Below are 25,612 nucleotides of genomic sequence, written 5' to 3'. Positions count from 1 at the left end.
GCCAACCACAATTCTGTAAGGACAGGATATTGGGTCAGACACTTCAACTCGCATCCAGCTTGCAGGAGAAAACAGAGCTTTCTGTGATGCTAAAACGAACCACATGAACCAAACTCACTCTTTGACTTTAGAAAAGGGCATGACAATAGACTAAGAGCAAACCTCAGACAGGAATATCATTTTGACTAACCTAAATGATAGTGTGGACAGCTTTAGTCACTGCATCAGATTTGGCTAAATGCTGATGTTGTTTATGCATTGCTGTCATTAATGACTTTGGCCCTGCTTGTTTACAAATGATCTGTCATGGCACATAAGCCTCTGCTACGATCATGGCAATTGAGGTCTGTCCGAAATGAATCATGGGTGACAATTAAAAAGCAGCACTGTAAGTCAGAACAGCAGCTGATGCTTGACATATTCGAATCCAGTTCCAACAGGTTCAAGCAAGGCCTCCATCCCAGCTGGGGGCTGGAAACCTCACTCTTGTACATTCTTTGGTCATCCACAATGATTCGCGATCTATCCTTATTCTGACAATAATCACATGCTCTCTGCCAGTAACCTTTTCTCTTTCTCTCTCTCTAATTGCCTTCTTTTAAAGGTTTTTCATGATTTTTGAAGGAGGGTGTGTGGTGAAACTGCAAAGTCACTCTCAATGACCCATCAAATGCCCACATATTCCCCCAGCCAAGACAAATAGCCTTTAGAAATGATTTTTGAAAGAGATGATATAAGCAAACTTGTAAATATGGTGGATTTTACATTATTTGTTTGCATACTTAAAGCCTAGTTCCAGTGGCATAATGGACAAGGATTGCGGGTTTGAGTCTCACCTGGTTGATGAGCAATACTTACCATTCCAACAATATTCATGCAGTGCAGTCTGTCAAGCTTCCTGTACCCATGAGTCATTTGCTAATTGTACAACTGTACACCATAATGAATTTCAGATGTAGTATCTTCAGCATTTACTCTATAATTAATATGTCCACTCTATATAAATCTCGATTATCAACTGTTTTTTCAGTGACCTTCCAGTGACGCATATCTCGTGCAACATCTGTTAGTGAACGTCAACTATTCTGAAGACGTTTAAAAAAATAATTAAGATTCTTTTTATCGATTTAATAGTAAATAAATGATCACATATTCTCTGCTATATTTTATTTTACATTGAAGTGCATTGTGAGTTCAATGGGACACTGAACTTGGCATTTCACGCAAGGCAAAATGTCGCTCAAGCTTCCTGGGAGGAATTAAATAGATTTGGTTACATATCATTTTCAGCCATGGGAAGAAAATAAATCATACATTTACTGGAATATCGATATGAAAACAAAGAACGACGAACACTAAAACAACCCAAATGAAAAACTGTGTTTTAAATAGAGTTCAAATGGTCAGCATGCTGTTGTGCCGCAGGAGCGCTAAATGTCAAGTTTCTGTTTATACGCGAGTATGGCATGCTAGTTGTAATCTGAAAAGCACTAGAGGACAGTTTTTGGGTGAAGTCCAGCTTGAAAGGAGAATATGATAGACGATGACATCCTCTCCATCCAAATCCGCACAACATGAAGACCTTCTCGTTTTAAAAGACTTGCTCTCAAACATTAACATAGTGACCATCATATTCCAGGCAAATTCATAACGTTTGTTCCACTAAAGATATTCAGAAAAGTGTGCCAAACAACTCTGGTCCCCTCAAAATATATTTATATCCAACTTTCAAGCTATACTGACTTAAAATGTCATTTTTATTTGAGATGCAAAAGTCGTCCTTTATATCCCAGTTCAAAATGTCAATAGCTTTATATTCATCATCAGTCTCATTTAAATGCTGTTGGAAAACTAAATGACTCTTACCACACTTATAATGAGCGGTCTATAAAAGTATATAAAGTAAAGGATTTGGCAGTTTCTGTGTGATTTGCCTGACCTCTCTGAATCCTTCCATAAAGCAACCCCAGTATTCTTGGGTGGCTGTCCCCTACCTCTGCTCCCTTCACGATGTAACCTTATATCATTCACACCACTCTGCCTCCATCCAAGTACAGGCCATGGTCCAGACTCCAATTAGTGGTCACACTAACAGGCGGAGATGACGCCTGCCCCTCAAATTACCCACAGCAGCATGTTCAAAGACTGCAAGGGGGGTATTGCTGCTGGCACACCGTGGGCTGATACCCAGGAGTCAGGCAGCTCTGCTTTAATTAAAGGCTGAATTTGCATTTGTTTCTGCTACTTGTGTTTCAGAAATGGATTTCAAATGGCAATGCCACCCAGTATTATGACCCGGGTGGATTCAGGTATGACGGAGGGATGGCATTGATGGACTATAAGCAGAGCTCCGGGAGGGAAGCAGGGCTGTAATCAAAGATCTCAAAAACATCTGTGCCTCAACTTTTTTTATTCGTATGATAGAGTCAGTGTGCCATAACCCCAACAAACACCGTATAGATCCTGCCCTTTTAATTCTTTTGTGCAATTGTAAAAGGGTTTCTCAAATGGAAACTGCAGGGAGTTTGAGAGTTGATGAAATGGATAATTAATTAAATCCAGTAAAAAAAAAAAAAAAAATGGGGATGCACAATTAATCAGTTTTCGCATACATATTTGTTTGCATAATAATTTACAGTATTTTTGAGGATATTGAAGCATTCCATTAGTATTCTGCCAAAGCAAAAGCTTGAAATATTAAGACATACAGTAAATATTAGTATTGTAACTTGTAGTTTCAAAAAAATACATTATGTAATACATTTTTTTTTTTGTATTTGATAGTACAATTGTAATTTACAACAGTACTAAATTTCACTCTTTATTTTTATTGAGCTGAAAAACACATCAGAATCAGCAATAATTATGCATATTTATATTAATGTGCTGTTAAATTATGAATAAAATCTTTTTTATTTTACAGTAGGTACAATTGTAATTCACAACAGTAATACATGTTAGTCTTTTTTATGATTAGAGTTAAATTCATAATAATTAATAATAATAATAATTAATGGGCACACATAAGTTGGATGTCGAACATGATGGATGACAATGGCCAAAATGAAGTTCTTCTTCAAAATGAAGAATTTCTTAATCCACTGCAGGGCCACGAAGCTCCTTAATATGTCTCCCTCTAGTGGATAAAAAAATAACTGCCCTGTAACAGTTACAGGTGAACTTAAAACGTCAAAGATGTATTAATGTGGCAGACTAGCTAGTTTTCTCTAGGAAGAGCAGTAAACGGCTTAGAAATGGTTGTGTCAGTAAATTAAACCATGAAGATTTTTTGTTCTTGTCCATTGAATATAAATGCTGAACCATTGACAACAGGAAATGGAATGAAGTTTATATATATATATATATATATATATATATATATATATATAAAAATTCAACAAGTAACATGTACCACTTCAAAACAGTACAGGCATAACCGCCTGAACAAGCTTTACTGCAAAAATATTTGTGCTATTCCAACTTTACAGCCAGACACTTTGCATTAAAGCATCTGCAAAACTTTAAAGAATGGCCAGTTTCTGTATCATATTCAATGCACTTTACAAAGTCATCATACAAACATGTTTGTCATTTCCAGTGGAATACTCAAAAAAGTTTGGGAAATCTTCAGCAGAGTAAATTCCTACTTTTGAATGTGTTTTATCATTGCTGTCCTGTTCGAGTTGTCACTCCATGTGACAGACCGGAGTTCATATTTTAAAACGTCACATAAAGAGCCTGTTGACAGTGTAAGAACAAGCATCTCTGAAGTGCTGAGACAAGCACTCGTGACCAGAGCGCAGCAATTGTTTTCTCTTCCTTGTTCCTGGTTAGTTGCAAAAGGAAACGCAGTGTTTCCTCTGCAGTGCGGCCCAGTCTTTCACAGAATGTTGAGTGTTTTCATGTTTTTAACAGTGTTTTTCACACACCTGTCAGTTCAGTATACCATTGATCTCACGGCTGTTTGTCTCATCGTCATATGTACCCATCAGCCCTCTGATGACCGCGAGACCTGAGGAGGCAGTGAAGGATTTATAATAGAAGGAAATACAAGGAAATTATTTGAATAAGTATATTTACAGATTAAAAGCTTATATAAATGCTACAATTAAGCATACATTGTTATTGTAAAATGCCAGCCAACCATGAGAAAGAAAAGAAAAAGGTTTTACAAAATGTATTTTAACATGCTAAACTAACATATTAAACAAATCCATTTTTAAATGGTGCTTTTGATTGAGATTCAAAATGTTTTACTGCATAAAGTTACTCTAAAAATAGTACAAATTTCTGTTTTTTTTTTTATTATTTGCTTGGTCTTTTTTTTTTTTTTTATGTTGTCTTTACATCATGCTGTCTTTATATGTTTCATATGGTCTCATTAAAAAACAAACTGAACATGAGGACTGTCCGTTTAAATAGTAAATTACAATTTAATACCAGCATCATAATGAAGTACCATAGTATTTATCAAAGAACCATTAAAATATCATTTTAACCACAGAATTTCTCTTTCACCCCGGTATTTCCTCTAGAAATCTATTTCCCCTTTTAATGTAGAGCAAACATCAGCAGCGGTTTTAAAATGTGTGGGGGAAAGATTTAAGTGGTTTAACAACAATGTTTTTTTTTTTTTAAAGGTTTCAAAATTTCCAGGACTCACGTCGGCGAATTGCGATGGGCCAGATGAGAAGGGAAGAGAGACAGAGAGCAGCAACGCCAGCCACACCACCGGTGACAATCACCATGACAGTGCGGTAAAACCATTTGCAGTCAGAGTCCAGTGTTCTGTAAAGAAAGCGCAAAATAATCTGAGTAATCTATATCAAACATGAGACAACAAAGAGTTACACTTTCACAGACTATATACACACTACTGAATACACACAGGCCAACTGCAACACACACATTATAACAGCACAGTGAACATCTGTCCTACAATGAGACCAGTAGATAATCATAGCCACCGTGCATTTAAGATTGTATTTGTAGAAAAGCAGGGTATTTAAAGAATCTACATTCCCAGCCACTACGGTCAGGAGCCAGGAATTGGAATGGAGATCGAATTAAAGGGGAATGGAGATGCTGGTTGTACTCACTGACAGGGATGTAAAGCCTGTATTATCATCACTCCAACTCCATTTGCCACCTTATCAGTGAAGCTCATTGCACCGTACACAAAAGCACCACTTTGCTGTTAAAAGAAAGATTTTCATTAGCATTATTGAAAAGTAGTTCTGAAGTAGATCCTTTAGGGCTCCAGACAGAAAATTGACATACACATATACATATATATACATATATATATATATATATATATATATATATATATACATATATATATATATATATTTATATACACATATATATATATATATATATATATATATATATATACACATATATATATATATATATATATATATATATATATATATATATATATATATATATATATACACAGTACATACATACATACACACACACATATATACATATATATATATATATATATATATATATATATATATATATTTAATCCTCTATCCATAATATTGCTTTTTCCAGTGAAAAAGTAATCTTGTCTGAATCAGGAGAGACATATGCAGAGATAAAGCACTGTTTATAAGTGAACACTCCCTACACATTTAATGTTGGATTTGTATCTCGAAAGCATTTTCACTTTACAATAAGATGTTAATTGATGGACTGCAGTCATGTAGATTACTTGTGGATCAATGAGATATTTTTATCAGCTGTTTGAACTCTCAAACTGACGGCACCCATTCACTGCAGTGGATCCATTGGTAAACAAGTGATGTAATGCTAAATTTTCATTTTGGGCGGAACTGTTCCTTTAAAAATCATTCATTAGAGTCATTTGTTGGCTAAATGGACATTACTGCTTGTGTTGTGCTACTTGCTGCAAAAGAAACGCTGGTGAACACTTTGTTTGGCAAAGAGATAATATCTGACGAAACCACAGGTGTACAAACACAAAGTCTGACTGATTTTAAATGAGTGTCAGAAATGTTTGTCATTTTTGCAACCATTTTCATTGCCCCTGCATATTTTATTTTGACTTGCATTAATTGCATCTGATGTGTGCAAAGCCCCTCAAAAACAGGTGTATGAGTTATCACTTGATATCATCACATACTCTTTGATCGTCGATGAGTTTGGCAGTCATGGACAGAGACATGACCAGAATGACAGCAGATCCAGCTCCCAGCAGCACAGCGGCTCCATAAACCCGTGTACCCATGTTTGTGTCCACCAAAACCCAAAAGGAAAACACCATTATGGGCACAAGACCTACAAAATAGGCCATCTGCAAAGGCAAAAATGAAAGATGAGGCATATTAGGTCACAGTATGTTGAATCAGTGAGTGAAACTGTGAAAACTTACAGAGGAGCCGATCCATTTGTTAACAGGCTTCATAAGCAGAGAAGACACAAACCCACTGACGTACATGACCAGGGGAACCGTTGCAATGTAGTTCTGTAAAAACAGAGAATATTCTGCTCAATTTTACATCTGTTTTATTGTTTCAGTTTAATCCTGGCCAAACCAGCTTCACTCTAAACATGTGGTATTGTAATTAAAAGTACAAATACACTGTTAATATTAGTATCTTAGTCTAAGCAATGAAAGTCAATGCGCTCCATTGTTCCATTGGATCCTTTTGGCTTTCACTGCGTGGTCAAAAACATCTTTAGTGTTCTACAGTTATTTATATACCATGATAGTGTTTATTCCTATTTTAAAATGACATTTTTTAGATATTTAGTTTTCATTTTAGTTTCAATTTGTTTCTTTTTAGGTTCTCATGGTTACCCAAAAAACTTTGATTTTGTATTTGTCAGTGTCATGTTTCTCACCTTTGGAAGTGATAAGGAGTTTGTCAGATACATTGGGATGTATGTTTGGGACAAATTTACAATCAGTCTTGTGCACATATATTGTACTGCTACCTGGAGTAGGAAAAAAAAAAATTACCTTCATTGTTGTATTTAAACAGAATACTGTGACATATTTCATTATTGGATGGATTTTTACTTGTTTGTAATGTACATAATAAACAATTTTTGTGTGTCTGTTGTTCAGATCTCTATGAGCACACCTGATAGAAGGCAGGCTCAGCGAGCCAGTGTTTCCACAGTAGCAGACGTCCAGAGATCAGGGAATAGCCGGGGATTGAAGGCTGAGATTCCTCCGTCTCTTCACTCTCCTGAGACTGGACTCCTCCTTCCTTAGTGCCCAGGTGAAAGATGACGGAGGTAACAGTACCGATGGCCCATATTATGAGTGCCAGATACTGTCACAAACAAAGATAAAGCAGATTTTACAAAGAAATTAAGTAGTAGATGATATTTTGAAGAATGCTTGTAAACAGTTTCTGTTCCTATTGATTTCCATTTTTTTATTTGTTGTCCATATGAATGGGAACTGAAACTTGTTACCAAAATTCTTCAAAATATTTTAGTTTATTATTTTCAGAATCCATATAATTTTTCATTATTTTCAAAAGAAAAAAGAAAGTCATACAGGTTTGGAAAGACAGACTTTTTATTTTGTGGTGGAAACTCGGATTTACTGTTTTCAGCTTGATCGACATTGTATACTAAATCTTTTGAATTGATCTCTAAATTGGGTGTATATTTGCATTTACTCACTCTGAAGGTGAGAACATCAGCCCAGCCCAGACTCTGGGAAATCGATGGATCTTCTGTATGTTGGGATTGGAAGTGGAACAAGAGCCACACCACAGCATACACCGTAATGTTTGCCACCACTGTAAAAGCATACCTGTTAAAGAAAGTAAACAGTTTTAAGTATATCAGTAACAATGTTCAATAAAATGACTTCAATGAAAGCAAAAGTTTTATTTAAAGTACAATGAAATATACGTTAGTGGTTATTCTTCCGTATTCTGACATAGTTTGAAGTCTAGCAGATTACTGAAAAAGAAAAACGTATCCAGGAACTTGGTTCTAACTATCGGTTGTTGATTGGATGGAGGCAGATCTGAATGCAGGCGATTGTAAGAAAGGGGCAGCATTACAGTAGACTAATGTTTTGGACAAACTGTCCCAAAAAAATAAGATAACATGATTTTTATTTTAAATAGCTAAAGTGTTTTGTTTTTTTATTGCATTCCAACTTTAAAATGAGAAAACCATTTTATAGTTTTTTTACTGTTATTTTTCCAAGACAAAAATCACTGATCTTAAGATCTTAAAGTTTGGTGACATTATTGCTCTACACTGGTTATTTGACTTGAGGAGGCAGTGATACTGTACCTGTATGAAGTTAGTTCCACTTTGGCGTGCTCACAGGTGACCAGTTCAGGAATGAGCGACAGGTGGGATATCTGGGTAGCAGCCCAGCCGAATTGGAAGATAATGATGAATGGGATGGCATAGATCAGTCCTGCAGTCTGTGGGGTTTTCTCACCACATCCAATGCAGGGATTGAATATGAAGGGAAAGGAGGCAAACACGCTTATTGTTCCTGGGAGGAAATGGACAGTAAACTGAAGAGTTAGTGCTGTGTAATGATGATAGTCAGGAAGTGACATCATTTGGACCTTTTCTGCAGCATGACACAATTCACTTTGCCAAGTTTGCCATAATTTGTGTTGGCTGCATTTGCAGCCTGTTACCCAAGTTATTGTGAGAAAAACAAAGATGCAAACAAACATCTTTCTTTAATTTATGGTAAATATATTTAATAAAGTGGGAAAGTATTTATAACTATAACTCAACCCTTTGTTCCAAACTTGTGGTGCTGCAACTAAGTGACCGGCTAAATTTGCAAACCTGTTTCCCCATTCTTACATTTTTATAATTTTTGTCAGCTCAAAATACTTGACTGTTGATGTATAACGCCAAACACACGAATAACATACCACATACACAATGAATAGAAACAAAATTTAGTTTGAGAAATGAAATTAACGATCAATTTATTTGGGAAACATTTCCTTTTTTAAGTTTCGAAGCTTTATTTTGTAGCCTTTTCGTGGAAAGTGCATCAGACAGTTCCCTGACTACAGATGACGAGCTTCCGGGTGATTTCCCCGTTTGCTTTGAATATGAATCATCCGTCTGTTCTTAATTCTTGGCGGTAGTTTGCAGGGATTTTTAATGGGGTTTATGCGGAATACCCCTCCTACAGATTATTGGAAAACACCACCGCAACTTGTTTTTATTTTTAACAGTAATACTATGGAATTTATCCTATTGAAGTAAAAAAAATTCACGAAATATATCAGACAAAAATCAGAACACGCGTTCCTCCACACACACCGATCAAAACAGTTCACTTATTTTAGTTTCAAACACAGCAGCAAGTTTGAATTCACACTCTTACCCACTAAATGCCAGGTCTTTCTTTTCCCATACTTCCCACATCCTGACGTCCGGTCGGATTCGTAACCGACGAGCGGAGTGCAGATCCCGTCCGCGATCTGACCGACCAGCAGCAGCGCACCTGCGTTCGTGTCCCTGAAGCCGAGCACCGAGTGATAATACACCAGTAAATACGTGAACCACATCGACGCGCACAGGTCGTTGAAGAAATGTCCCACGGCGTACGTCAGGCGCCTGCACACGGGTAAAGTTACCGGCTGATCGGACATCGTGAATGAAGGAAACGGTAAAGAAAGAGCGACTCTCTTAAACGCAGCTATCAATGAGACAGAATGAGCAGAACTGAACCCTGAATCCCATTGAAATTGATCAGGATGATGCTTTAGGATTGAAGTAAAAGTGAAATGGCTCCTGTCACTTATTGTTTGCATCCAGCAGTGCCCGTTTTCGGTTTTAATTCTCCATCTCACAACCACGCTGTCCAGGGAAAGGGGATGTTACTATGGCATGATTTTAATATACAGCACATGCCCTCTTTTAAAAGAGGAAAGGAAAATCCACCAACGTCAGCCCTGACTCTGTAAACGAAAACATGATCAGAACTTAAATTTAAAGGTAAGTTCTGGAAGCAAGCAAAACTTAAGAAGTTAACATATATAATCAAGTGCAAAAATAAATCAATAAAAGCAATACACATAATTCAATCCATTTAAATATTTCTAATACATTAGCCCATTAGGTGGTTGCTTGAGCATTAGGCGCGCTTTTGTTGAGTCAAGGTTTGACACAAGAAGCAATCAAAAAGTTTTAGCAAAACAACATCAGCTTTTGTTCTGCGAGTACCAGTAAAAATCTTTAGAACGTAAAAAGTGATATTATTTTACAATGGCCATCTACAACTTCAAATGTTTTTTCGAGTTTGAAACAGACGGTTCGGTTTGGTGTTCCTAAAATAAAAACGCAGAATCTATTAACACTAATGTATTAATAAATGACTAAACCGATCGCCTGACAACTGGTCTTTTTTTAAACCTCACAAGCTCTGATGCACACAGATGACTCTGAACATACGATCATGTGACATGTGACAATACCCCTGACACTTGGCCATACGACGACGTTCATCATAATAATGACGTCACACCTAGTATTAAATGGGTCTGATACGAATGAACGAGTCAGCAGCTTATGAATTGCAATTTAATCCTAATTGAATCCTAATAACGTTTAATTAAATCTTAATTACTTTGTCTTATACACACACACACACACTATATAGACAAACGTATTTGGGACACATCTCATAATTAAAGAATCCATGCGTTTCAATCAGATCCACTGCCATAGGTATATACAATTAAGCATGTAGCCAGCTTGCAGTCTGCATTCACAAATATTTGTAAAATAAAAATGCTGTCCTGAAGGGCTAATCTTTGCTAGATATCTCACGGTCAAATGCAAGTGGTATATTTGGAAAGCAGAAGTGTTTAAGAACAGCAGCAACAGAGCTATGAAGCATGAGACCATGTTAAGTCACAGAGTTCTGAGGCGCGTGGTGTGTAAAAGTCACCAATGCTTCGCTGACTCCATAGCTGCAGTTACAAACTTCCACTGGTATTAATATCAGCACAGAAACCCTGTGGAGGAGGCTTCATGAAATGGGTTTCCATGGCCGAGCAGCTGCTTGCAAGCCTCGTATCAAGTACAATAGCATTAAGTGTCGAGTGTTGTAAAGCACGCTGGAACTGGACACTGGAGCAGTGGAGAAGCACTTTTCTGAGTTCTCACTTTTTTTTTTTTCAAAGTCCCTGTCATATAACACACAGGAACCGTCCAAAACACAGATTCTACAACAACAGTCATAACCATCAAACCTTTGAAAATAAACAATGCAATCACTCAAAAAAATAACAGTGCAGGACACTTGGTTAAATTTTAAACATTTTACTTGGAAAGGCACAAACTATGATTTCCTGGTAAATAAATTTTGATGTGAGAAATAAAACGAACATATTTGTCTTCTTTTCTTTAAACGGTCCTTGAACAGATTTCAGCCCTGTGCGGGATGCTCTCCCACATCAGTTTATATAGTCTGTCGGTTGTCTCGTCGTTTCATTTCAAGCCCACTTTGTTGTCTTCTTTCTTTTTCTTTTTTTTCCCAAAAGTGCAATAACAACAATGACAAGAGAATAATATCCATTTATCTCTCGATCCCCCACAGTACCTGAGGCCAGTAACTGTGCTACAGAGTCCACAATGACAGAAAAAAAAAAAGAAGAATTTATATTTATATATATTTTTAAAAGGACAAAAAGAAAGCATTTTCAGGACACTAAAACTGCTTTACAACCCAAGGATTCCTTTCAGTAATAATAATAAAAAAACAATAATAAAAAAATTAAATTACAGGGGGGGAAAAGGGACTCAAGAGACAGGTTGAGATGAAATGTGTCCTGTTATTTTGTAATTTGGTGGGTGTCGTTCCCAGTGCAGAGGAGATTCCTGCCCTCACATTTTTTAAAATCACAAATAAGATCTACTGTATTTCTAAGAAAACTTAAATCATTTGTTCACTGATGTAACATCCCCTGACCAACGAACAATAAATGTTCTGCATGAAAGCTAGTATACACCAATTGTTTCAAACAGCATAGTTTCACACACTGTGATCTTATATCAATTCATTTCATATCATCATCTTTTCATCTTTTTGTGTTTATGTGAGATTTCTTTTTTTTTTTTACACTTCGTCTTATGCATCTTCATTATGCTCTTTCTCTCTCTCTTTTTTTTTTTTTTTTTTGAAGGAACCAGAGTCTGTTGGACAGTCAACGTCATTCCTTTGCACTCCATTAAGAGGTGAAGCATCTATGAAAGAAAGTGTGATGGGGACAGAGAGAGACAGAGAGAAAGACAGCGAGAGAGAGATCCGTGTATATTTGCTTGCATTTCAAACTTAACAGTGACCAGAATGTTTCAAGTTCTTTTCAAAGAGCGCGCTTCACTTGTGCCTCTGAAGAGCTTTCCTCTTTCTTCTCTTAAAAAAACAACAGCACCTAAAAGAAAACCAGAACAAAATTTACTACAGGCATTAAAGCAGTAAAGGGACATTCATATAGCCATTTGCAGAGACAAACCTTCCATTTTATAAATCATTTATTTTCAATTAGAACTGAAGAGCTACAAAGATGTAAAGTTGCAATATACAGCATTGAAACAACGGTAATAAAGATGGCAGAGAGGATTTTACAGGGATTAATTGGTCTGTTATAATTCATCACGACCCGTATACAGGGATAATATAAAACAAATAATGTAATTAGTGAAAGAGTGTCAGCAATTAATGATGCAATATGTCATGTTATTTGTATACAAAGAGTTTTACACTCAGAATATTATTTCTGTAACCCAATAAAAACGGATCTGTTATTTTAGGAACATCACTGGGGGTGATAATGTGTGATAATAAACTTACTTTGTGTCATCTGCCACCTCTACTTCAGCGGGTGCAGTGATGGGAGCGTTGGAGTGTCCTGCGGTCGGGTCGTCTGTGTTCAGCTCTCCATTTGTGGAGCTCATGACCTGAAGATCACAGAGACAGAAACAATAAAAACATGTCATGCAATTCCAAGAACGAAACTATTCACTTCAGTGTGTGACTTTAGAAAGTCACAATTTGCATTCTAAAGAAACATATGCATCCTGTAATAGGTCATTAAAAACTGTGGACTGTAAATATTAAAGATATGAGATTTATATGACCAAAGCACGCACACTTTCAAAGTATATGAAATAATCTGACAAACACATGTACTGACTGCTATTTCCTCAAAATATCATTTGACATAAAACAGAACAAAGTACTTCCTAAAAAAAATTGACTACAACAATCATCCTTAAAGATTATACACATGTATACACAAAAAGGTAGGAAGCAAAGTATACAGTGAATATGTGATCTTTAAAATTAGTCATTAATGACTCATCTTTTTTTTTTTTTTTTTAGGTAGAAAACATGTGACAACATTGCAGCATTCCTGTTTTCAAACAAGTTTGTTTGGGCCTGTCTCATAGGCTGCATTTACACTGCAGGTCTTGATGCCCAAGTCCGATTTTCTGACTATATCCGATTTTTTGACCACACTCTTACATCATCTTTTAAAAGTGACCCAGTATATCCGATTTTTGCATTTACACTACACTGCTGAAACTACCAAACGTAGACGTTCTTACCCGGAAAAGGAAGTAAAACAGCACGAAATACAATTGATGCAGATGAAAATAAAATTATACAGTGTTTTGCTTTGTATTTGTTTTTTAAGCTTTTATCTTACGTTGGCACTGTAGCCATGAGCGCTTAAAACCGTGCCTCCCTATATCTCATGAAAAGACATGAATCATGAAAAGACATGAAAATTGGAATCCATTCGGTTTGTTCCTGCTTACACATTCAGCAGTCAAATACGATCTGTGCCACATAAAAGGAAACAAATTGGAATTAAGTCACTTGAACCATGCAGTGTAAATGGGGCCACATTCAGCCCCTAAAAAGTCATTTTGTAGAATTTGTAACTGGAATCTTTGTGCTGAGGCAGTGTTATTATTGTCATAAAATAAAAAATAAAAATCATTTTTCTTATACACTAATGTTCAAAGGTTTGTGATCGATATGGTTTTTTCATTACGTTTACCAAAAGTGTTTGTAATGTAACAAAATATTTTAAATAATAAAAAAAATACAGTTCTTTTGAATTTATCGAAGAATCCTGGTAAAAAAAATTACATGCTAAATAAAGTTTGTAGCACCAAGTATAATTTTAGAATAATGTGACACTGAGAACTGGAGTAATGGCTGCAGAAAATTCAGCTTTGCCATAGGAATACCAAAACACATTTTCATGGTTCCAGAACTGACATAAAATATAAAAATGTAATTATAATATTTATTTATTACATTTTACTTTAAATAAATTAAAACAAAAAACAGGTAAACTAGAAATCTTTAAAATAACAAAAACACAAGCTAAACACAAAATTTATTTGTAAAGACAAATTGAAAAAACGAAGAAGAGAAAACGAAATTATTAATTTGAAACTATAATAAACCTGTCTTTAAGATGATTGCAAAGTCATTCCAAAACCCAAACACTAGGTGGCACATGTGTCTCATCAAGTGCCTTTCAAAGGAACCACATAAGAGTTTCTTCATGAAATCTATCAGCATCCATTAGATCCTATCACACCAGGAGCTGCTCTCCAGCTAAAATGCTTTATGGCTTCTATTTAAAACACATGGTATCTCCAAGGAATGGCCCTGCTGCAATCTGTAGTGTGTTCAGAGCCTAAATGAGCCAAGCTGAGCGCCACAGATGAAAGAGTGTGCAAAAGACAGAGAAAAGCAGCCATGCTCACTCAAAAAGCAACACCACGAGCAAGCAGTACCTGCACTGAGCCCCCCAGCCTCTCGGCCGTGAGACGCGACCCCAGAGTATCCTTATTGGTCACTGGAGTGGGCTGGGACTCACTTCCTTTGGGCTCGGGCGACTGATGGACAGTGGAGGAGCATTTTGGGCGGAGAAGCATGAAGGGTGGGTGGGGTGAGATGGATGGAGATTTTGAGGTATGATGGGGAAGGGGTGGTGGATGAGTAAACACAAACAAACGAAAAATAAAACATTAAAAAGAAGGCATCTCACATGCAGAAGCTTGCTCAATTTCTAAGTAAAAAGTTAAAAGTGAATGACACAAACTAATGGAAATAAAGAAAAAAAACTGAGAAAAAAAATCAACATCAACAGCAAACATGCAGAATTACAAAAGGCTGCTATTAGAAAAAAATATATTTTTTTTTACAAATGATGAACACTACCATTCTAGCTTTTAACATTGTTTTTTGCAAGTACATGCAAGTACAAGCAGAGGGGCACATATATGTACAACAATCTTCCACCAGACGTTTAAGCTCATTTTATGCTCATGTAGCTTGAAATGAATGCAGATATACTCTGGGTTAAACTGGGATTTTTAATAAAACAAGCAAAATTGCAGCTATATGTCAGTGGATGTACATCAGTACACATTTGATTTATTTTATTAAAAGGAGGTCACAGGAATGAAGGGATGAGCTATAATGAAGTCAGAATTTCCAGGGTGGCACTGTGTGCTGTCCTGAAGGACACTCTCTGTTTGTTAGTGGAAGTATATTGGAAACGGGGCACATTTGGTCAACATTTTATTCTGTGATTTCACTGGAACATGGATGAGCAACCAAGAAATGGTGGATGTGCTTGAGTTGTGTAATGACAGCAAGAACACAAAATCCAGACAAAGACAAATTAAAAACAGTTACACTACTGTCCAAAAGTTTTGGGTCAATAAGGGTTTTGTTTTTTGTATGAAAATGTATACTTTTCTTCAGCAAGGATGGCAGTAAAGACAAAATAATCTTACAAAATATTTCTATTTCCAAATAAATGCTGTTAAAAATTGAAATAATCCTAAAAAAAATGCATCTCAGTTTCCACAAACATATTAAACCCTTTAACTGTCACCCCGTCCCGTATACGGGACACCTACATTTACTTCACTATATTACAAGTAAATCTAATCTAATCTTGACAAACTATATATAGAATTAATTCTGAAGGATCACGTGACTAAAAGCTATAATAATGGCTGCTGAAATTTCAGCTTTGAAAAAATCACTTTGTAAAATAACGCATAGAAAACAAATTAGAACTAATAATATTTCACAATATCACAGTTTTATTGTATTTTTGAGACTCAAAAAATTACTGTCGACAAACTTTTGAAAGGCAGTGTATCTAGAAGAAAAAATATAAAAAACTGATTCATTCATTATTGAGGAATACTTGTCCTGTTCACATTGTCACAACACAACAAGACAAAACAGACGTGGGAATATGATATTCCCAGACTTATGGCCCTCATCTCCAGTGAGAGCATTTAATGCCCTATAGAAAAAAAGTGAAGACAGTGCTGATACCACCATTGAACCGAAAGCATTTTGATTCAGCAGCACAGAACTTTGTCTCCAAGCAGCTGGCCACAAAAACAGATTTGTTTACACCAAGCAAGGCACAGCTAGCCTTTCATCCCACTAATTAATCACACAAGTGATGTTCAAAAGTTGCATTGCACAACTGTAACCTCACGCCAAACTTGAGCAACTCCTTCGACAACTATTACTCTGTCATCAATGTGTACGACCAAAAGCATTGAGCCTTATTCTGATTGATTGCATATATAAAGAGGAAAAGTGGGCGGGTATACTAGATCTGGGTTTGAGTGTGTAAGATACATCTTAAATGTACACTACCACCTAGGTAATTAAAAAGTGTAGAGCATACTTCCCTTAAGTAGATCCACTCCGAGTTTAACTGTGCACCCAGCTCACCTGGTTTTTGGTCTGCGCTTGTGCTTTGTCTCTGCTGCTCGGCTGGGGTGTGTCTGTGGGGATGGGGCCTATAGGTGTAGGCTGTAAAAGATAACAATGATCTCAACAATTGAGCATGTCTCTCACACTCATACAATTGGAAATAAACCCAACATAGCATGACAAAGGCATTTGACAGTTGAAGTACACAAGAAAGGCATTGAGGAAGTATCTGTGGAGGAAACAAACACTCACGAGAGGCTTGCCGACCCAGTCGTACTCGTAATCAAAGACGTAGCCGTTCTTGTCGAAGAGGTCTGTGAAGAGCTTTCTCAGGTAGTCGTAATCTGGTTTCTCAAAGAAGTCCAGTCGCCTCACATATCTCAAATAGGTGGCCATTTCCTCTGAACAGAAAATTAAAACGGCGTTAGTTCAGGGAAACGAGTCATACACTACTGTGCTTGACATGACCGCATGGATGGCACTAACCTGGGAAACTTTCACATAGCACTTCGATCGGAGTAGCTCGCTTGGTGTCGCCAATTTTCTGGTAACGTTCTTTTAGCGTGTCCGCCTGTATGGAAAACACACAAATGACTACTCACCAACAAACTGAAAAGACTTACGAAAGACTAAACCTGGCTGAAATGTAATTAAGCATATGCAACACGTATATCCAGGGCAAGCTTTTGCCTCTGGCTAGTTTTATTGAATAGGCAATGACTCGCACAACAAAAGAAGATTCGAACCATTTTTCTTTTTAACATTGCCTTTTTCATTCTCACCCTACTGTCATGTGCCTTCCATGTAATCCCTTTAAGTGATGAATTAACAATGGTGTGAGAGACAGCAATTCAGCAGGCTAGCACAGAGCTTTCTAACACCTGTGTGCGTTCAGAAGCAACCGCAACCGCTCCGGCCATGTGACTCATTGCTCTAACACATGGCTGAGCAACTGAACCACATGAGCAGCTGATATCTGCATTTGTTGTCATGTCATTGCACTTCTCAGTTACACTGCTGTTCAAAAAATTCAGTAAGACTTTTCTTGAAAGTAATAAATAGGTTCATTTAGCAAGGATGCATTCAAAAGTAACAGCAAAGACATCTGTAATGTTAGCAAAATTCTAATAAACGCTGTTCCTTCATAAACAATACTGAAGAGTATCATTAAATAAAAAGAAATCTGCATTTCAAACACTGAAATTAAGTCATGATATGAAGAATGATATCCAAAGGATCATGTGACACTGAAGACTGCAGCCTTAGAGTAAAATGGGAAACGTTTTATTGTAATAATTTGATATTTATATTGCTTTTATTGTATTTTTGATCAAATAAATGCATCATTGGTGAACATAAGAGGCTTATGTCAAAAAATTAAAATCTTGCCATCCTAACATTTTCAGAAGTATTGTAACGTGTATAGAAAACCCTGAAACCTGAGGATTCCTTTATTAATACCTCAAAAAGGTTGCAAAGATCAAAAAGAAATGAAATCATTTTAAGAATGGGTGGTAAAAGAGTGCAAACCTTCAAGCCCTGCCAGGGCAAACTGCCTCTCAGGAAGTACATGAACATATGGCCCAGTGCTTCTAGGTCGTCCCTTCTGCTTTGTTCTAAGTAGGAAGAAAAACAACAACTGTTGCACATCATACTGATCGACGCAAAAGGTACATTTTCGCTGTAAAGTGAGACGGATATATTTCAGACTACATGATTAAGTGGGTTACATAAATATGAGTCACTCAAGAAAATGAAAGTATGTAATTTAAGGTGGGTTGCTGATTTTATTATTTTTCCCCTTCGCCTAAGAAATCAGTTAAAAAAATAAATAAATCGAGAAATGTCCATTTTGGAAACACAAGGCTGGTTTTCACAGGAAAATGAAAGGAGCGTATTTAGTGCACACCTTTTCCCAAATGTGTGTTGATACTCATATACCGGGCAGTGCCAGTCAGGCTCTTATGCTCTCGGTATGGGATGTGTTTTTTGGTCTCGGGGTCTATGTATTCTTTGGCAAGCCCGAAGTCAATGATATGAATGGTGTGCTGCCTCTTAGACCCCGGCCGCCCCACCAAAAAATTCTCTGGCTTGACATCTCGATATATCAAGCTCCGCGTATGAACGTACTCCATCCGTGTTATCTGAAAAAACAAGGAAGATGCTGTTAAGGACATTCTGGACCGAAATAAATAAATAAAAAAATCCAACAAAAACATGCAAGAGCTGAACAATTCCTAGAAGTAATTTCGAAAACAGCCAAAATAAATCCTAAATGTGTAATGAGGCAAACCAAAACTGCTGAAAAAAAGCTAACAGCCTCTCTGACCAGACGCTTACCAGTTGAATAGCTATCATTAGGACGGTCTTGAGGGAGAAAGTGCGGTCGCAGAGGTCAAACAGGTCCTCCAGACTGGGCCCAAGCAGTTCCAGAACCATAGCATTGTACTTCCCGCAAGGGCCGAAGTAGAAGACCTGAGGAACTCCCTCTGCAAAGACAAAAGACAAAATTATCATTTTACAACCCAGTGAAATGCAAATGCAGAATCTCAAACTCTTGTTTTTATCCTTTAGAGAAATGCGTCTGTTCTATTATTTTCTTAACACCACCAAATGTTTAGCAACCTGTTCACGGCCAGTGCAGGCCACCGTCTCCGACAGGACCCATAATGACAACACCTTGAACAGAACACTACTAACAAGCCCTAGGAGAGAGAGCTCATCATGCAATTCATTAAAACAGCGACTATCTCACGCTCACAGAGTTTACAGAGGGCTGTACAGCAGTTGATCTGTCCCATGCACACCTCACAGTAAGAACATGATTCTGAAAGGTAAATGAAGGCGGGGCTGAACATCATTCAACAAAACTGTTTTGCTTCCACTGAAACTATATAGCATAGTATAAATTTTCTACTGCAATTATGCAAAACAGTGCTTTTTGGCAGGAAATGGGTGTTCAATCAAAGAGCAAAAAGAGCTTAAATTAAAGAAAAAAGGCTGTGTTCCCTTAGATATAGTTGCTAACACGAAGTTTATCAACTAAAAGTGAGAAGCCTATATATTTACTTGCTTATTTAAAAAAACAAAAAGTAATAAAATAATTCAAATGAATATTCATGACAGTAGAAATAAGAAAATACCTTCAAATGGGTATATATATATATATATATATATATATATATATATATATATATATAAATAATCTATAAAATATATTTTCATATATTATATTTACATGCATTCATAATAAAAAAAGATTTAATGTATTTTTATATTGTGCTATTTTTGCCTGTATCACCCACCCCTAGCACCATAGTACAGCTTAAAATTACAGACCAAAGCAAAATAGTCTTTTTAATTTTGCTGTGACTCCACAAAACAAGACCTCAAGCACACACAGTTCTTAACTGCTGCCCACTGCCAGTGTTTCCAATTCAATTCCAGGTCGCCTGTGCCAAATCACTTTTGTGTATGTGTGTTCTTCGGTCCAATGGTCGGATGCAGAGGCGCATGAGACCCACTGAGACAGCGAGCCTAGGAAAACCCAGCTCCAGGGAGGGTTATAGAAGGATTTACCTGATCTGGCAAACATCATTCCCACGGGTGGGGGTGCCGAACATGCGTACACACACCTGCCTGCACTTTAGCCACCCGGATCCGTTTGGAAACCACAACGATGATGGATGTGCCCATGGCAAAAGTGCAGCCAGGAAGTTGACTCAGCAAAGAACCAGATCGGAAGTTTAAACCCAACGCCAACTCGGCAATCAGAAGAAGGATAATTAAAACCATGCGCAGCTGGATCACTTCCTTGAATTATAAACAAGGTCAACTGCACGTTTTTAAAAGCGTTTCAAATCATACAAAAAAAATTAATATTTTAATGATTATATAGGCAGAAAGCATGGCTATGAGAGAAAGCACAGTCCAATTTATCCATTCAGTATGCACAAAAAAGCTGCACAACAGAAAGGCATGTGATGAGCCGTAATTGCAGAGGCCACAAAAAGTCTCAACTCTCAATTAGTAATGAACCGCTAACATTCCTACTGATACAGAGAATTAGATCTTTTTCTTTTTTATGTTAGGGCAGATAGCTGATTAAAGTGCTTATGATAATAATAATCTACAAAATTAAAAAAATGAATAAAATACGTTTACACATTAAAATCTCAAATTAATAAATCTCGTTAATGTCAACTAAACAACATGAAATATGGATAAAATATAATGATAGCAAAAGTAATCTTATAACAGGCAGAAACATCCTGCTATGATTACATATCAACATTAAGCTGATAAACATCAATGTCAACCAACACTGATAAAAAAATAATAAAACAAATACATACATGCATGAATAAATACATAAAAAATGCATACATGCATAATCAATCAATCAACTGACTAATGGTGTTAGTCATCAGCATATTATTTTTTAGTCGATGAAATCAGTTCAGTTCATAAATTTTTAAATGTCGCTTTAAATGTCACCTATGTAGGCAGTCTTTGGCTTTATGCATTTTTTCTGCGGTGCACCGTTGCACTTTTAACAGCCTCTGTGCAGCGACACTAAAGTTCAACAAGGAGATTTTCTGCCATATCACAACCCCACTCGCTCTCATCACTAACAGAGCCTGAGAGAAAACAACACAACTCATTGTTCATCAAACACATGTCCTCTCAGAGCAGACGCACTGGAATGTCAAAGTTTAGCACACATGCCCAAGCGAAGGCTTGCATATTAAAGATTCAGCATGCAGCCAGAGAACAACAAGGCCCTGATTCCATTAGCGGGACAGTGGAGAAGAATCAGGGGCTGAAACATGATCGCTCTGGCCAGCAAAGGTCCCTGTGTGATTCAGGAGATGAGAGGGCTTGCGTTATCCGCCCTGCTGCATTAAACATCCACAGCCTGCACTGCAGAGAGTTTCATGACCCTTTTTTCCCCAAATGTCAGAGATTGAACGCAACGATTGAAAAGCCACTAACCAAGTCAAAGTCACCCCATGCAACTCAGCTAAAAATAACTCTAGAGCTTAAATCAGCACCACAATAGCAATTAAACATTTAAACACAAGCTATCTAAAACAAGTAAGCCACACGGCAGCAGCTAATTCCCCTTCATTGCACTTTAAAATGCCTTACGCTTTAAATAATTGACAGAGGCATAAAACTGTATGACATTTAAAGTACAAAACTGTTGATGGTGCAAAGCAAAGATCTTATTTATGATAAATGCAGCACTATGACATCAACAATTAGAAAGAGTGTGTGGCAATATGGCCCAGAAACAACCTAACATGACCTGGACTCTTTTTCCAGGGAGGTAGAGAACGAACACTGTTCTTTAGCTGCAGGTTTAAGTGAACTGAGGTTCTCCAGTGGCTTGAGATGAGTCTCACAATGGCAGATCTCTCAAAGGATTCTCTGCTGGGAAAGCTGGAGGCTCTAGTTTGGTTGTCTCCTCCTAGGCTTCGTAAAACCTGGCTTGCTTTGGAAAGAGATCACGTTCAGTTTGAAGTGATGGTTATGCATCTTGTGTAAGATTCAGTGTCATGCTGAAAACCACAGGTTGAGAAACGTCAAGTTTTTGAGACTGCATTCATCTATTAGAGCTGAACATTTTGAGCCCGATGGTCTTTTGTCCATTCCAGTATACTGTATGGCCCATGTCATTTAGGCCTCGGATTGAAGGTTAGGATGACAAGCATAAGCAAAAATGAATCGGAGAGAGAGAATAACCTAACACTCTTTGACCGACAAGACACATCAGTCCATAGACAACAAGTAAGAAAAGGAGCTAAATTTAAAGGTCAAGGTTTGACATTCTGAGCAATGTAAAATACAGCAAAACACCACATGGGACAGTTAACCCAAAACCCCAAATAATTATTCACCTCAAAATCTTGTTTATATAAGTTTTATAAAAGGATAAATGTCACAAACAATCAAATACATACAGGGTTTCTGCAGGTTTTATGAAGGTACATTTAAGACACATTTTAAGACCAATTATAGAAAATTTAAAGGAATAAATTAAAGGGAACGCAACGTGTTTTCTAAATATAAATACATAGGGAGAATGCAATGAGTTGTATCAGCAACCATTTAAAATACTTTGTAATTCTTTTGAAATATTTAGAATTTTGTAAATGTCTGAAGATATTTAAGTCAACATACATTTATTTGGAAAGCAATATCACACGATTATATAAGTCTAGTTTACTGACAAAGTGATGGAAGTTAAGGGAGTTTATGATTAAAACAAGAACAACTATCTGGCAATGTGGTAAGAAAAATCAGTGTGCACAATATTTAAAGCCATTTTAAATTTAAGATTTTCTGCTCTGATTTAAGATGCTTTAAGGCCTTAATATGTGGAAGCACTAAGGAAGACTTGTATGACCCTTAAGACCTGCAGAAACCCTGGAAAAAGTCAAACAATAAAACAGAAATGATTATACATTCTTTAGCTTTGTGAAAGACCTGGTTCATAAACGGCAGCAGCAACTGAAACACGATAGCCATCCATGTTTATTTTCTCTTCACGCACTACTGGACATATGGCTTTCTTCTAGAGAGGAATCAGTCACGTGCTAGACATTCGATAATGGCAACCCAGCCACGAGGAGTCGTGTAGCTATAAATATAGTGGGCCTGCCCTGCACGCCTGCACTTTCACTGGCTATTAATGTTGCAGGGGTGGCAGCAGTGGCTCCGGTGAGCTGGCAGAGGATCAGAGCCTGGGTCTAGAGACAGGCGTTTAGTGAATGAGATCATTGCATTGAAAGGTGGCTATGGTTCGATGTGAATAAGAGCTGTACTTTGTGCCAGTCAACCTTCCGGTTCAGTGATCAAATGGATGGAAGCACCAAGGATTTATACAAGCTGCTCGTCCTTTTCATTGTAGGGCTTAAAAGGATCAAAGTTCAGCCTTCTGGCTTCACAAAATGTATGGTAATTACAATCAAAATGGCCAAGTGTAGTTCTCCAATCACAGAGCTCTGAGATTTAACTCGGAGGGAGACACACCGAGGCATTACGTAATAAACAAGAACTTGAACGCGACATCATCTCCTAGTGGACTTCCCCTGGGTAACCTCTCACCTTGTACCCCCTTAATCTCAATCCCATTTTAGACCCTCCTCCTTTTCACTTTCACTTGCTGCTGATGGGTGAAGCAGCCACGTCAAAAGGCTGAAATCACCACCCCCACGATTCACAGCACACAACTGAAGGAAGATCGGTCTCATACAGGATGAGTAGGTGGCGGTTTTTCATAAAGCATATAACATACGATTCTAGAAAGGCTGTGAGGCTTACCTGAACTTCCCAGCTGTTTATAAAATCTGTACTCCAAATGGAGTTGAGGTGCCCTGGATTTGATTGGCTCCTAAAAGAGAAGGAAAAGACTAGGCATTAGAGGATTACAGGAAATAATCAGAGAATCTCTCAAATATAACACAAACACAAATGTGACAATAATCCTCAGCTTTACAACAAAGTACAAAGGTAATTTCAGCATCACATACTTCTAGTCAACAACACATATCCACCTTTATTTTGCACATTTTCCAAAAATACTCTTTTTTTTTTTTTTACCATTTTGCAAACTACTTGGGGTTGATAAGATTTTTCTGTGTGCTCACCAAGGCTGCATTTATTGGATCAACAATATAAAAACAGTATTAGTGTGAAATTTTCACAATTTAAAATAACCGTTTTCTATTTTAATATTTATTTTGTGTAAGATTTATTCATGACAAAGCTGAAGGTTTAGCAGCTATTATTCCAGTCTTCAGTGTCAAATGATCTTTCGGAAATCATTCTAACATGCCGATTTGTTGCTCAAGAAACATTATAATCAATGTTTCAAGGTTGTTTTTGAAACAACCCCTCGGGAATTTCTGATCAATATAAATCTTTTATTTCAAAAGTACATTCATTTGAATAAACCAGCTGTAAAATGTATAGACGAATCCAATGTGCTCTCATTTACATCATAATTTCAAACTCTCTGAATCAGTGTTTGACTGCTGCATGGGAAGATTATCAATATATTAAATATTTTGCTCTTTAAAGATTGATTGTGCAGTGCAAGTCAGGATAGAAGTGATAAAATTAAGTTGCACTGTATGCCACAAGTTTTATTTTTAAGAACAAATTAATACATACAATTAAAAGGAGAAAAAAAAGAAAAAATACAAAAACAAAAGAAAGTTAACTGAAATGTCAAGTGCACACAGATGGCACAAGTGCTCTTCTAAAAACTGAAGTGGGATGGTAAAAGAGAAGTCAGAGCCAACAACACGACTATATCACTTCTCATGGCCAAACTAGCAGCGTGTTCTGTCACCCTCCCACATTTTCTTTGTTATAAAGAATCCATCCCTGAACCCTTTATATAAGTCAAGAGAGACTGCCTGGAAAAAACTTTCCAGTGGTTAATGGCCTGTAACAGAGAACACACTGAGCGAGTCCTCAATCAGGTGTCATGTTACAGAGCCCTCACAGTACAGCAGCCGGGCCTCTCCATCTCCCAGAGCCTGCTAACAGCCAGCGCTCATCCATCCACCTGACCACAGACATGCACAAACATGACCTTTATGGTGTAACGGTGGCCTTGTGATTAAAGCTGCTGGACTGGTAATGAACAAAATCAGAAGTTCAAAACCCATGAATCTAATAACAAATCAGTTGATTAAAGCACTTAACCTCTAGGTGGTTTTCCTATGTAACTAAGTTAAATCGGAATGAAAAACATCTGCAAAAAATGACTAGTAGCAACCTTGGTGTTTGATATTATATCAGGAATAGTTTAATACTATATAA

General features: G+C 37.0%; 2 protein-coding genes across 4 annotated transcripts in view; both read right to left on the bottom strand.

Moving 5' to 3' along the window:
• Positions 1-3,411: 3,411 nt before the first annotated feature.
• On the bottom strand, positions 3,412-10,463 carry mfsd12b (major facilitator superfamily domain containing 12b). Its single transcript, XM_052563752.1, has 11 exons — positions 10,102-10,463; positions 9,377-9,953; positions 8,305-8,515; positions 7,678-7,810; positions 7,125-7,319; positions 6,883-6,975; positions 6,410-6,502; positions 6,161-6,331; positions 5,100-5,194; positions 4,664-4,788; positions 3,412-4,012 (listed from the first exon to the last, which is right to left on the bottom strand). The coding sequence occupies exons 2-11, from the start codon at positions 9,804-9,806 to the stop codon at positions 3,933-3,935; spliced, it is 1,626 nt and encodes a 541-aa protein (XP_052419712.1). The 5' UTR covers positions 9,807-9,953; positions 10,102-10,463; the 3' UTR covers positions 3,412-3,932.
• Positions 10,464-11,303: 840 nt separating this feature from the next.
• Positions 11,304-25,612, bottom strand: part of csnk1g2b (casein kinase 1, gamma 2b) — a 31,298-nt gene continuing 16,989 nt past the window's right edge. For 2 of the 3 annotated variants that reach the window (XM_052563758.1, XM_052563757.1), the window contains exons 3-12: positions 24,104-24,173; positions 19,115-19,263; positions 18,684-18,918; positions 18,305-18,390; positions 17,261-17,345; positions 17,027-17,175; positions 16,793-16,873; positions 14,818-14,919; positions 12,851-12,957; positions 11,304-12,431 (exon numbers count right to left, since the gene is read on the bottom strand). In XM_052563758.1, coding sequence (XP_052419718.1) covers positions 12,377-12,431; positions 12,851-12,957; positions 14,818-14,919; positions 16,793-16,873; positions 17,027-17,175; positions 17,261-17,345; positions 18,305-18,390; positions 18,684-18,918; positions 19,115-19,263; positions 24,104-24,173 — 1,119 coding nt within the window. In that variant the 3' untranslated portion in view covers positions 11,304-12,376. The remainder of the gene's footprint in view (positions 12,432-12,850; positions 12,958-14,817; positions 14,920-16,792; positions 16,874-17,026; positions 17,176-17,260; positions 17,346-18,304; positions 18,391-18,683; positions 18,919-19,114; positions 19,264-24,103; positions 24,174-25,612) is intronic. The other variant, XM_052563759.1, reaches the window with a different exon arrangement.

The sequence above is a fragment of the Carassius gibelio genome, chromosome B8 (genome assembly GCF_023724105.1).
Source record: "Carassius gibelio isolate Cgi1373 ecotype wild population from Czech Republic chromosome B8, carGib1.2-hapl.c, whole genome shotgun sequence".
Classification (NCBI taxonomy): domain Eukaryota; kingdom Metazoa; phylum Chordata; class Actinopteri; order Cypriniformes; family Cyprinidae; genus Carassius; species Carassius gibelio.
This window is presented reverse-complemented; position numbering and strand designations above follow the sequence as displayed.